The 14110-nt window shown below is 38.9% G+C and overlaps 1 protein-coding gene across 2 annotated transcripts; it reads left to right on the top strand.

Annotated features, from left to right (window-relative positions):
- The first annotated feature begins 334 nt into the window (after positions 1–334).
- FADD (Fas associated via death domain) lies at positions 335–5204 on the top strand. 2 transcript variants are annotated; one of them, XM_070761538.1, is made up of 3 exons: positions 404–502; positions 773–1352; positions 4492–5204. In XM_070761538.1, exons 2-3 carry the CDS (start codon positions 1055–1057, stop codon positions 4770–4772), a joined length of 579 nt encoding a protein of 192 aa, XP_070617639.1. In that variant the 5' UTR covers positions 404–502; positions 773–1054; the 3' UTR covers positions 4773–5204. The 2 variants fall into 2 exon arrangements, with proteins under 2 accessions (XP_070617630.1, XP_070617639.1); XM_070761529.1 differs by having other exon boundaries at positions 335–1352.
- Positions 5205–14110: the final 8906 nt, after the last annotated feature.

Below are 14110 nucleotides of genomic sequence, written 5' to 3'. Positions count from 1 at the left end.
TTGATCTCCGCTCTTCTGCACTTCTGCAGCACCTCCAACGCCTTATGGCAGGGGTAGGCAAACTTGGCTCTTCTATGACTCGTGGACTTCAACTCCCAGAATTCCTGAGCCAATGATGCTAGCTCAGGGATTCTGAGAGTTGAAGTCCACATGTCATAGAAGCGCCAACTTTGCCTACCCCTGCCTTAGGGCAGTGTTTCCCAACCTTGGCAACTTGAAGATATCTGGACTTCAACTACCAGAATCCCCCAGCCAGCATTCGATGGCTGGGGGATTCTGGGAGTTGAAGTCCAGATATCTTCAAGTTGCCAAGGTTGGGAAACACTGCCTTTTAGGGAATCAAACGGGGCGCGGCTTTAACGGATTGGTGGTGAAAAGCTGAGCGGCGGCGCCGCCACCTTCCGGAAGGGCCCCCTTGAAAAAAACAGACGCGGGGCGGAGCGCACTCCTGCCGCGCAGCCTCTTCCTCTGGTGACGCCTGGAAGTGGGGGGGGGGCGGGAAGTAAGTCTCGAGGCTTTTTCTTTCCCTTTGTCTTTTTAAAAAATTATAAAATAAATCTCGATTCCTAAAACGAGCCTCTCTCGTCGGGATCGCGCAGAGCTGGAAGCACTTCAGAAAAGTCCCCAAAAAGTAAGATTTCTGTGTCATTCAAACTCGAATGCATTGTAGAAGTTAGACCTCTGCAGACGGGTGGGCTGGAGGGAAAGACGCGTTTTCGCCTAAAAAAAAAAATTCCGAAGTTTTTCAACTTATAGTTTTTGGGTTTTTTAGGATGCTGCTTGGCCCGGAGTTGTAATTAGCCAGAAGTTTGCAGACTTCTAAATGGCGGACTTCTAATTAATTAGACTTCGGATTAATTAGCGGCATATTTGAAATTAACCAGAAGTTTGCAAACTTCGGAAAAGAGGAAGCCGGCATTAAAAAGGGACAGAAACGTTTGGTTGTGGTTGTGGTGGTTGTTATTAACTGTGCTTGAAGTTTGACTCTCGACAAAAAAAAAATCACACAACAACATCTGAATCTCCCCCCCGTCTTGGTTCTGTGTTTCCGGGAATGGATCCCTTTTTGGATTTGCTGCACTCGTTTTCGCGGGCCTTCTCGCCCGAGGAAGTGGAAGAGCTGAAGTTTCTTTGCCGGAGCCATATTGGTAAAAAGAAGCTGGAGGGCGTGAGCAGCGGCAACGAGCTCTTCACGATCCTCCTGGAGCAGGAAAAGATCGGGGACAACGACGTCGCGTTTCTGAGGGGCCTGCTGGCGAGTTTGAAAAGAGAAGATCTACTGACCCAACTGGAGCGGTATGTCCAAATGCAGGACGGTGATCCGGATCGTCAGCCGGAGGATAAACAAAAATGTGAGTCGCTCTTTTTTATTTTATTGATCTTTGGGGGGGGGGGTTGTGTGTGTGTGTGTGTAAGTAAGATGCTTTGGACCCTGAGGGTCGGGGCTGCAGTCTCTGTGCACTAGTTTGCAATATATCCCACTGGCTCTGAAGGGGACTTAATTTTTTTGGTAAATATTCAGGCCATTAAGGTGGATCTATAGGTGCTATTGGACCCCTTGGGGTTATTTTTGTGAAATACAAGAGTCATAGGAATACTCTTAGACCAGGGGAAGGCAAAGTTGGCTCTTCTATGACTTGTGGACTTCAACTCCCAGAATTCCTGAGCCAACCACACTAGCTCAGTAATTCTGGGAGTTGAAGTCCAATGTGAAAGAAGCGCCAACTTTGCCTACCCCTGCTCTAGAATACACAGCTTGGAGCAGCTTGTTTGGATAGAAGCAGCCTGTCTTTTGAACAAGACACTTTAGACTTACACGTTTTAGTATTCCTATGACTCTTGTATTTCACAAAAATAACTCCGAGGGGTCTGATAGCACCTATAAATCAACCTTAGTGGCCTGGATAAGTTTGAGTTTGAGTTTAATCAGATTTGTATGCCGCCCCTCTCCGCAGACTCGGGGCGGCTCACAGCAACACAATACAATGTAAAACAAATCTAATATTTAAGTTAATTAAAAAACACTAAGGTCTAAAAAAGTCTAAAGTGTCTTGTTCAAAAGACAAGCTGCTTTTATCCAAACAAGCTGCTCCATATCTCTTGCCCCTCAAGTAACTGCAAGAGAGAAGAGAGACATAGGAGAAAGAATATTATTAAGTAACTGCATATGTATATGTATGTATGTGTGTGTGTGTGTTTGTAGTGTTTGTGTGTATCAAAATAGATCTATACTAGTCCCCCTTCTTTTTCATTATCAGCAAAAATGGGTTGTGTGTGTGTTTATGTATATATGTATATATGTATTTGGTGTGTTCAGGGTTTTTTATAGAAACAAATTTATAGAAAAAACGGCAGCTCCAACCTCACTTTATTCGCAGCATTGCAAAGCCTAGGACAGTGATTTTCAACCTTTTTTGAGCCGCGGCACATTTTTTACATTTACGAAACCCTGGGGCACATTGAGCAAGGGGGGGTGGGGGCGGCTAAAAAAAGTTTGGACAAAAAAATCCTCTCTCTCTCTCTCTCTTCCTCCCCTTCACTCTATTTCTTTCTCCCTCCCTCTTTCTCTCCCTTCCTTCCTCTTTCTTTCTCTCTCTCCATCCCTCTTTCTTTCTCTTCCTTCCTTCCTTCCTCTCTTTTTTGCTCTCTTTCTCCCTCCCTCCCTCCCTCCCTCCCTCTATGTCTTTCTCTCTCTCTCCTTTCCTCCCTCTCTTTCTCTCTCTCTTTCTTTCTCTTGTTTTCTCTCTCTCTCTTGTTCTCTTTCTAGCTCTCTCGTGCTCTTTCTCTCTTGCTTGCTTTCTCTCTCTCTCTTGCTTTCTTTCTCTCTTGCTTTCTCTCTCTCTTGCTTTCTTTCTCTCTTTTTTTCTCTCTCTTGCTTTTTTTCTCTCTGAGCTTCGCGGCACACCTGACCATGTCTCGCGGCACACTAGTGTGCCCCGGCACACTGGTTGAAAAACACTGGCCTAGGATACCAGCCTGAAGGTAATGAGCGTGATCTCATCCAAACGTCACAAAAACACTATCGAATACAGGCCACCAGATCTGATCCCTTCAGCTTTGTACAAGGGAGGGGCTATATGTTTTTTCTGTTGGATCAAAAAGGAGGCAAAAAGGAGCTGTGACGTTCCTTCAGCATACCAGGGTGATCCAGGGTATGGCTAGTCATACCAGGGTATGGCTAGTTGATGAGGCCAGAACAAGGCTGAAATAGTGCTATCCTAGTCTCCCTTAATTTTAAAAAAAGTTCAGCAAAACATGTGATACACAGAGAGAGCGAGAGAGAGAGAGAGAGAATCTTCAGGAACAATAGGTTTCAGCTTTTGGAAGGAGAAGCTATACAGGTAGGCCTTGGTTTAATACTGATCACATTGTGACCATTCAAATTTATTATGTATCTCCTTGGGGGCACTTATGACTCCAACTAAAAGTTCTGATAGTCGCTGGCAGTTCCATGCAGTCATGTGATCATACCAGGTGTTCATCAGCCAGGCTGTATTTACATCCATTTGCATTGTCCCACAATCACATCACATTTTACCACAACTGAAAAACGGTGTTTACTCCCAGTTTTTGGCAAAACAAGGCCCATCGCAAACCATTGGTTTCCTTAACAACTGCAGCATTTGATTAGTGACTGCCACAGAAACTGTCATAAGACAGACTAATCACATGGGTGACTCAACTTACAACTGACATTAATTACAACTAGTCATAACTCAAGGACTATGTGTAATAAATTTAAAATCACCCGTAACCTATGATAGTTCTGTAATGAATCCCACTTGTTTAATTTGGACTAATCTCAGGAGGGTGCCAAGTGAGGAATGACGATTGAAGGGTGTTGATTAAGAACACAATTTCTGAAATTCCCAGAACATATGGGACATGAGTAGCCCCATATTAATGTTTCTGATATCCACACCCCACCCAAGGGAACCAATGTTGTCCGAAGACATCTATGAGGTGATGTGGCCAGCATAGCCAAAAGTGCACAGAATTCCCACCAAAGTGGTACCTATTTATCTACTTGCATTTGCCTGCTTTCAAACTGCTAGATGGGCAGAAGCTGGGACAAGCAATGTTAGTTATAGATATCGATATTTACTATATTAGAAATTGAAACTGAGAACTTTAAAAATATTAACTGATTTGGCTTCACAGGGCCCCTGAAAAGGTGTTGGAGATTCCTAAGGATCCCCAGACACATTAAGAACTGCTGTCTTAGAATATGACACAGAGACTGTGTCAAAATTTAAGAAGAATTTGTATATCATACTTCATTTGGATAGTAATTGGTAGTATGGACCATATTCCAATTTGAGTAAATATTGAATCCCTAAGTAGCAAGAGTTTCAGAAAAGGACAAGGAATTAATAAAGCTGATACATAATAGATTCAATTCAATTCAATTTATTAGATTTGTATGTAGATGGTGCGTAGGGGTCCCACTGCAATACATCTGTTTGATATTTAGTATGCTTTTCTTTCTAGATAAACTGAAGAGAGCTTTTGAAGTCATATGTGAACATGTTGGAAGGAACTGGAAAACGCTCGCTCGAACACTTGGAATTTCAGATGTCAAGATGGATAGGATTATGGTTGCTAATCCTTACAATTTGCAAGAACAATTGATGCAATCCCTTGTAGAATGGCAAAAATCAAAAGGAAGGGAAGCAAAGGTGGAGGATATAATAGAAGCTCTAAGGAACTGTCGAATGAATCTAGCAGCAGATTATGTTGAAGAAGCTGTGAAAGAAACTGAAACTCCGTAGGATCAATCAGAAGAGACTGCTGTCAATGAATTAAAAATTCACAAGAGAAGACTACCTGTCATAGAAAATACGGGAATTTATAGTTCAGTAAATAGATTATGTTGAATTTTAATTCAATGGAATTCAGCTACCTAAGTGATTTCCTGTTAGAGGCTAACTACAAGCCAGTTCTCAGATCTTGGTAAGACTAAGAATCAAATTGCAACACATTTTGGCCAGTTCTTATATGTTTCATCTCTTTCAAATATGTTAGGGCTACAAATCTTAATCAGTGTGGCTGGAGATCTTCTGCAATTGTGGTCCCCTTTCATGTAGAGGACAATAACTTGGGAAAAGCAGACAAATCCATTTCATATACTGTATTTAGATAGGAACACAGCCTGGGATTTCCTTGCAACAAGTGTGAAGAAATAAAATGTTTGAATTCCTGGGTTTCTTGGCAATTTTGATATCAACAAGCCAGCCAAAAATATACTTGGGATATTATATTTTTGCCTTCATTTTCTAAGCTGTGGAATGGGCTGATAGTATGCAATGAGGAACAAGAAGGCAAAATCTTGACTCTGCATCATAAGTGGCTTCTTGTTCCTCTTGCCATATTGTGGGAATGTAATTTCTACTAATGGTACAGTTTGGAGTTATAGATGAGTTACATATATGAGATTTCAATAATTTAAATGCACTGTGTAAATTAGATATTTTTTTAAAAAAAATACAATAATGTCTGATATAATGTTTTTTTATTTAAGTTTCATTATATCAGCACTAGGCAGTCCATAAGTGTGTACTCACGTGAAGAAGCCATTTTTTATTTTCTCCTACATTCCTTGCTGTTGGAAGGAAGAAGACCAAAAGAAGAGCAGATAGCAGAATGAAAAACTAAATTGATATTCACTGGTTTTAGAATTTACCCATCAGTCATGTCCAACGAATAATTCTAAAGATAAGGTGGCCCTCAACTAGTGCCTGGGCTGCAGAAATGAATGCTCATTAGATGGCAGCAAAGTGACACAGAAAAACGTTTAAACATTTTGCTTTCACATAATAGTTTACCAATTTTTTGTAGCCAAATTGCAAAGTTCTGTTCAACTAAAAAAAAATCCTAATTCTGCGTGCCTTGCATGCTTACTGTTTTTATATAGACAAACAGTAGACAGTTTATTTATGAGCCTATTAAGATGAATACAAGGAAGGTACAGTACCTGTATTTGATAACCCTAGCTGTGGATACTTATGTAGCCAGGGGCTGTATTTTCAAGTAACTGAGCATGCAATAGCCTGTTAACAGCTTAATTTTCAGTTGTGAAAAGTAATATCAACAGGAAATAATACGGATTCCTTTCAAGTTAGCATATGTTAATAGCTAACAGTGAGACATGATCTTAAGCTGTTTCCTCATTAAAACGTGAGTCTCTTAGGTGAGAGGGACATTGTAGAAATGTGATGAATAAATATAAATACACTACAAAACAACTTTGGTCCACTTTGCATAATCCCAAACTGGATAGAGTTGGAGCTTCTGAGGAGAGTGAAATAAGTACAAATCTTGAAGTGGTTATGTTATTCTTTCAATTATCCAAAGAACTTTGCAAAATATCAAACAAATGGCCAACATTTATGACCTTGCCCACTTTGGATCACGCTGGAGCAGCAAAAATATTCTCACTCCTATTGTAATTTCCAACCTGGGATTTCTCTGTGCAGTTATCAAATATTTCAGACTCCTACTTGTCTATATAGCTTAGATCACGCTGGTTGGGGAATTCTGGGAGTTGAAGTCCAAATATCTTCAAGTTGCCAAGGTTGGGAAACACTGGCTTAGATCAAACAGCATATTGTATTCTTTGTGCAGCATGCTATACTGTATATGGTATCTCAATAGTTTCATTTTTACAAAAGCAATTTTAACCACTGTCTCCTCCCAATTAATAACGTTCCTTGAGTTAGATTTTAAAAAAACACAGCTGCAATTATAATTACATTTATGATAACCTGTAATTGGATGTAGGAGTGTTTTTGGAAGTGAGCCAAAGAAAGGAAGATTGCAGCCACAACCTTGAAAATTCTGCCCCTATTTACATGCAAAAAGGGGTGAAATTTTGATTGCATGCTTTTGTTGTCTTGACCATTTTTACCTTTCATCAGGGATAACCCTGATTGGGCTTATACAAAACCAACCTCTCGGGATTGTGCTTCCACAGCCAAATTTTCTCCATTGAAAATTGTAAAAGTAAATTAAGGAACCTCAGGCAGTATGTGTTTCTTGTGCCAAAGCCACACACACCCATGCTAGTACAGACAAGTTTAACCCTTGCCAACTGTGTTTGGGGGGAAAAAAGATAGCAAAACAGAACTTTGGAAATTTAGAAATACAGGATAAGTCAGGACACCAAAAAAGCTCCTTGAAAATATGGTGCAATCCCATGGAAAAAAAAAAACTTTTGCCCATTTCAATGGGCAAAAGTAAACTCTTAGGATATACAGTACTTGATATAATATAAATTTAAAAAATTAAGGGTTAGAAGAGCCTACAAGTCTGTTCTATTAATTCATTTGTTATTTTTTTCAGCTATGCAGTACTTGCAAGTACTAAAGTCTTAAAAATGACTTCAGCAAGGTCCCATTCTCCATCTGCAGGAAAAGAGGGATAGTTCTGTGGTCCCAAATAGCTGTAGACTTGATTTACAACAAACCCTTTTCCTACCTATCAACACTGAAACATGTAATAGCATTATTCTGTTGTAGTGCAATAGATCTGGGGGCTCCATGTTGGAAAAAATCGGGTGCTAAACCTTAAGCTCTAATCAAAAACTATCTAAAATGGGATCCCAACTCCTGATCCATGGACCGGCGCTGGCCCATGGCATATCAGCCACCAGGCCTTGCAAACAAAGCCCCATTCCCGGGGTACAGGAAGCACGTGACACCGAGCCCCCTCCCATCCACAGGAAAACCTCTCCATGGAATCTGTCTCTTGTGCCCAAAAGGTTGGGTTGGCTAATCTAAAATATGGTAGGAAGTACCTGAAATATAAAATAAATCATATGTGGTTGCCTTAGCATCCTCTAACCAAGTTTGGATATTTTGAAATTGTTTGAGAGCCTCCATAGGAAGGTAGTTGAAAGGGAAATCTAATATAATATTAATAAAAAATTATCCTGATCTGGAATGATTCATCTCAACAAGGTGCTTTGAAAATGAGTAGAGGTGGTTGTTATTATTAACTAGATTGCAGCAAATACGACTTCAACAATAGAATGATCAACGCCTGGAATGCATTACCTGACTGAGATGGAAAGAGGAGGAAAGAGAAAGGGGGAAGAAAGAGGGAGGGAAGGGAAGAGAAAAAGGAGGAAAGGAGAAGGAAAGAGACAGAGATAGAGGGAGGGGAAGGGAGGGGAGGGGAAGAGGGAGGGAGGGAGGGAAAGAGAGTCAGAGAGAGAGAGACAATCATGTGACTGGGTTGGAGTGAGTTGGATGTCGAGTTGGCCATGCCCTCCCAAGTTTTGTGGCTCCCTGTGGTTTCTGTGGGAAATGACTCTTTAAGTGTTTAAGGTTCCAGACCCCTGACCCAGAGAAAAAGTAATACAGTATATAAACAGAACAAATCATTTATACCTTTATAATTCATTCAATTTATAGACTGCTGGATCAGTTATTGGAACAATCCCTTCATACAGCTTCTAAGAATTAACTAAGAGAATCATAATTGTTAAACTAAGCTAAACTGGCTTAGGAAAATGCATGAAGCTTGATGTCCAAGCAGAAAAGCACTTATTTACAGTATTGTTGACTATAGTTCTAAGGATGCATTGCTCACTTATAATAATAATAATAATAATAATAATAATAATAATAATAATAATAATTTATTAGATTTGTATGCCGCCCCTCTCCGAAGACTCGGGGCGGCTCACAGCAATAATAAAAGCAATGTTATAGCGAAACAAATCTAATATTAAAAAAGAAAGCATATAAAACCCTATCCTATTTAAAAACCAAACAACACATACATACCAAACATAAAATATAAAAGCCTGGGGGAAGGTGTCTCAACTCCCCCATGCCTGGCGATAAAGGTGGGTCTTGAGTAGTTTGCGAAAGACAAGGAGGGATGGGGCAGTTCTATTCTCTGGGGGGAGTTGATTCCAGAGGGCCGGGGCCGCCACAGAGAAGGCTCTTCCCCTGGGGCCCGCCAAACCACATTGTTTAGTCAACGGGACTCGGAGAAGGCCAACTCTGTGGGACCTTATTGGTCGCTGTGATTTGTGCGGTAGCAGGCGGTTCCGGAGGCTCTCTCTTAGAGAGAGCCTTGCAGTCATGATATGTTCTTTCAGTAATAACATAATAGGAAGCAATTTCTCTAGTTGTAGGTGTTATAAAAACTTGGATGGCTGAATAACTGTTCTATTACACCACAATTTAAAGCATACAAATTCTACCAAGAGGAAAAAGCTACACTTTTAAACTGGGAGGCTAGAAGAATTTTTTTTTTCTTAAATCCTGTCGAAATCCACACCTAACTGAATATCTGCAATAGGAAACTTATTTTAAAATCCCTAGATGATGGAACATTACATGCTAATTATTTATTGTCATGCCTTCTTCTATATCTCTCGCATTTCAATGGACGTTTTTTTGTATTATGCATTATGTTATACAGAGTTCCTGCTTAAACCAGTTTTGACATAATTAGACAATTAACGCACTTTAGCTCCTCATTGTGCTCCCCTCCTTTTCTTAAGGCAAAGCTTTGATTGCTAATAAAGAACATAGAAATCTAAACATGGCAAAGTATCTTCCCATGTTTTGCAACAGGCAAGAAACAAAGATGTTGCAAACCTTCCCGCACAAAAATACAATAAAAAATACATAGTTTAGGTATGTCCAACAATTTTAAATATATTTCAGGTATAGGTTTTCACTACACCTATAGGTTTATAGGTGTAATGTAACATTAGCAATTACATTTTAAAGGCACGGCATTATTTATTCATTACATTTATATCTTGCTTTTTTCTCTGAGAAATCAAGAGCATTTTACGTGGGAGTCTTCTCAAATTTTATCCAAACAAGATGCAAAGTGAGTTTGGCTGAGAGTGGATAATTTAGGTGGCCTTGAAATTTTACAATCTGTTAATCACTATACATTATTGTCTATTCACAGAATAATGACATTAAATTTGGATGCAACTTAACAATCCACCACTTGACCTCCTTTCAAATAAGACAGCATTGATAAGGAACACTATGGTCTATTCTATAGGTCAGTGTTTCCCAACCTTGGCAATTTGAAGATATCTGGACTTCAACTCCCAGAATTCCCCAGCCAGCATTCGCTGGCTGGGGAATTCTGGGAGTTGAAGTCGAAATATCTTCAAGTTACCAAGGTTGGGACATATTGCTGTGGGGAGACAAAGACAATGAATGTTCATGTATGTTCTGTTCATATATGTTCATGTATGAAAGTGAAAATGTTGGCAGTGGGGTCTACACCTTCTAGGGATGCCACTGGACACTGCCCACCTGCCAGGGAGGTGCTGAGCCACACTCAGACAAAACCATGGTCAGGCCCAGGAAATAAGCAAGTCAGTCAGTCTTTTTATTGCAACTGATGGATCTACAACCATAGAAGAAGAAGAGGGAGGAGGAGGAAAGAGGAAGAAGGAGGAGGAGGAGGAAGAAGAAGAAGAAGAATTTTTTCCCCATTCTGTTACATTAAAAATTACAATTCAGTGAGTAATGGTAATTTGAAGACTATTTTGGAAATTCCTTGTGAAACACAGTTCTGCAATCTTAGATGGGACAGCTCCGAAGTATGGAACACCATTGTTCAGTTTTTTTCAGATCCTCTATCTGTATTTTCAGAGAAGCATAAGAATCCTTCGGACCAGAGGTGGGAATCGGCAGGTTGTGACCAGTTCTGGAGAACCAGCAGAAGAAATTTTTAGTAGTTTGGAGAATTGGTACATACCACCTCTGACTGGCTCCACCCTCATCTATTCTTTGCCTCACAAGTCCCAGCTGATCAGGAGGAAATGAGGATTTTGCAGTAAGCTTTCCCTGGCATGGGGAAAGAATGGAGATTTTACAGTATCCTTTCCCTGCCATGCCCACAGAACTGGTAGTTTTAAAAAAAATTCAATCCCACCACTATTTCAGATCCTTGATTCCATCAATAACTGAATGTGTGATCTTTTTGATATGCTATCCAATCTCACAGAGTATCCATATCTAAGTTATACTTTTTCAACTCTTCATTTCATATGTCTACGTATCAAATTTACAAAGCCTCCGGTGGAAATTTAATGATGCACTAATCAAATTCTGCAGCTTGCCAATGTCTTTTTCTACCTTTATTTGAAATCATCATCTTGATGATAAATGGACAGTATTTGACAATAAACACTTGGAAATACCTTCTTCGTGTGAACATTCGTAAACTAAATTTTTGGATCAAACAGCGTGTTTGTACATGAGAATTGTACTGGAGGTGCATGTCTACAAATGTTACATTAAATACTATCTGCTGTCTGGTCTCCCTTAAGGCTGTTTGCAGTGCAGCATAATGCACGGTTAATTGCAGAAGAGAATTCTTGGCTATGATTCCTTTTTATCACATAAACACTTTAATGAGCCCATGTGCAGCCTAGGTTCAAGTTCCTCTTGTATTCAAAGAAAAGAATCAAGTTCTGTGTACAATTAATACATAGCAAAATGTTTAACTGAAGTCCATGCCCGATAATGCTAGAAATTTCTTTGGAAGAAGTATTCTGAAAACACTGCTTTCCCTTGCTTTTCCACAATAAAGCACTAAGCTTTTCTGCATCCATGCCTGGGTATTCTGAAACATATCCCATTGAGTTGAAACCCTTTGGTTTTTGAAGAACAACAAAAACAAATACCATTGCAATTACACCAATTGCAATTACACCAATTGCAATGAGGCAAATAGCTTTGCAAGAGCTTACTCATCTTGTCCCCTACTTAATTAAACTTTCTAGTCATCTAATCTAATATTACAATTAGATTTAAAGTAAAATGATTCACTGGTCAAGTGTAACTGTAACTGCACTTCTCAAAAATACCTCTTTTTGTTCTAGGCACGGCTATGTTTTCCACAAATTCTCCAAAAGACCCACTGTTCAAACAAGCAATCTCTTTTATTGTTCTTCACAGCAGTTTATATACATGGAAATATAGTCAGGTAAAATGCAAACAGCATGGCTGGAGAATTCTCTCTCGGCGGGAAACTAATAGCTCTTCTGGCATACTTAACATTCCATTCTGAATAGCTTGGAGATAAAACACTATAAATCACTGCTTTAGGCAAAAACTTACCGGATGACAGCAGACAATTCAACAAAACATCTTTGGACTCATTTAGAGAAGCCTCTCATAAATCTTTACTGTTTTCTTTCAAGAATGCCACGGAAATCTATGCCATTTTCTTTCAGCGCAGTTGTCAGACCACGCCTACATTTCCGGCTAAATCCTGGAAGTGACATCTACAAACCACAGAGCTACTAAATGTGGACTAATACCTCTTACCTTGAATCTCTTATTATTATTTGTCTTCTATATCTTGGATCTAACCATTCATTTTCTAATACCATGATCACTATCTAACAGGGACCAACTTTCCATTGTAACGTCAGCTCCCTGAGGCACTCCTAAATCACTGTCAACTTAACTCTCGGCTTCCCTTCCATCTGATAACCTCCTTAACCCAGGATAAAATAAGGCACCTGGCTCATCATCCTCAGAATGAGACATGTCCTGAGGCTGACAAGGATCACTCACAACACTTTTTGAAACCAGAGATTTAAAAAGAATATTCCTACCTCCATAGGTAGTTTATCCAGGATATCTAGCTAAGACCTGAACTATCATGCATTCAAATAAAATTTCAACTTCTGAGCAGACTGCAGTACTAATTTATTTTTTTTATTTATTCTTACATTTCACCCCACTCCCGAAGGACTCTTGGCAGCTTACAACTAAATACAGCAATATAAATACCCCTTAAATATAAAAGATAAAATCCCCTATAAAAACTCATTATGGCTAAGAATAGGACGGAAACCACAGTGTTGTACAAATAAATACATGTTATCCTAAAAAAGAAAATTACTCTATTACGTGGAATGTAAAAAATCATGCCTAATTCCAAAGACACTATAAAAGAAGCTCTCTATTAGAAACTTGGCATAAAATTAAAAGGAGAATTATCCAAAAATTCCCAAATTGTTATCGACGATAGAGGCAATAATCTACCCAAATCTACCCAATGAATTATGAAAACATAATAACTAATAAGTAACTTCTAGATGACCAAGACAACCTAGTTTTTATTTATTGATCGATTGATTTTGTCCAATACACAATTAGGGTTTTAGTGGATATTCACATAGTAAAATACATAATGAAAGTTATAGAGGATATACTCATAGTAAAATATATCTAAGAAAGAATAGAAGATATAGGAATAAAACATATGAAAAAATAGAAGATATATAGGAATAGAAGAAACGTATAGGGGATATAGGAGAGCAATAGGACAGGGGACGGAAAGCACTCAAGTGCACTTGTACTTGCCCCTTACTGACCTCTTAGGAATCTGGATAGGTCAAACATGGATAATCTAAGGGTAAAGTGTTGGGGGTTTGGGGGTGACACTATGGAGTCTGGTAATGACTTCCACACTTCGACAACTTGGTTACTGAAGTCATATTTTTTACAGTCAAGTTTGGAGCGGCTAATATTAAGTTTAAATCTGTTGTGTGCTCTTGTGTTGTTGTGGTTGAAGCTGAAGTAGTCACCGACAGGCAGCATATGATCTTGTGGGCAATACTTAGATTATATAATTATATCTTAATTATATAATTAGATATCTTAATTATATAATTAGAGGTTTATATAATCAACATGGAAGAAATGGGTATTGAATATATTGTACAAATTCAATCCATTGAACATAGAACTGAATAAATAATAGAGGTTATTTAAATGAAAATAGTAATATTATATATTGTAAATATATTTGGAAATGATATACGGTAGCTGTAAAAGTGGTTAGCTTTGACCATGTTTGTTTGTGTTTTATGTGTTCTTTATGTCTTGTTTTTATGTTGTTTTTAACTAGAAAATTTATTAAAGATTATTTTAAAAAATCATTTCAAGTGAAATTGTGACAAAATCCTTTCCTTATGGACTTTGTTAATCGTATGTCCTGCTGTTTCCTGTTCACTTCCTTTTTGCTTTTCAGGACATCCGACAGCTCCTTATTCACCCTGCTGGCTTTTTTATGAGCTCTCTTTATCTTTCCTTTAGATCAC

The sequence above is a fragment of the Erythrolamprus reginae genome, chromosome 1 (genome assembly GCF_031021105.1).
Source record: "Erythrolamprus reginae isolate rEryReg1 chromosome 1, rEryReg1.hap1, whole genome shotgun sequence".
NCBI lineage: Eukaryota > Metazoa > Chordata > Lepidosauria > Squamata > Dipsadidae > Erythrolamprus > Erythrolamprus reginae.
The sequence above is the reverse complement of the archived record's forward strand: the minus strand, read 5'-3'. Positions and strand labels throughout refer to the sequence as shown.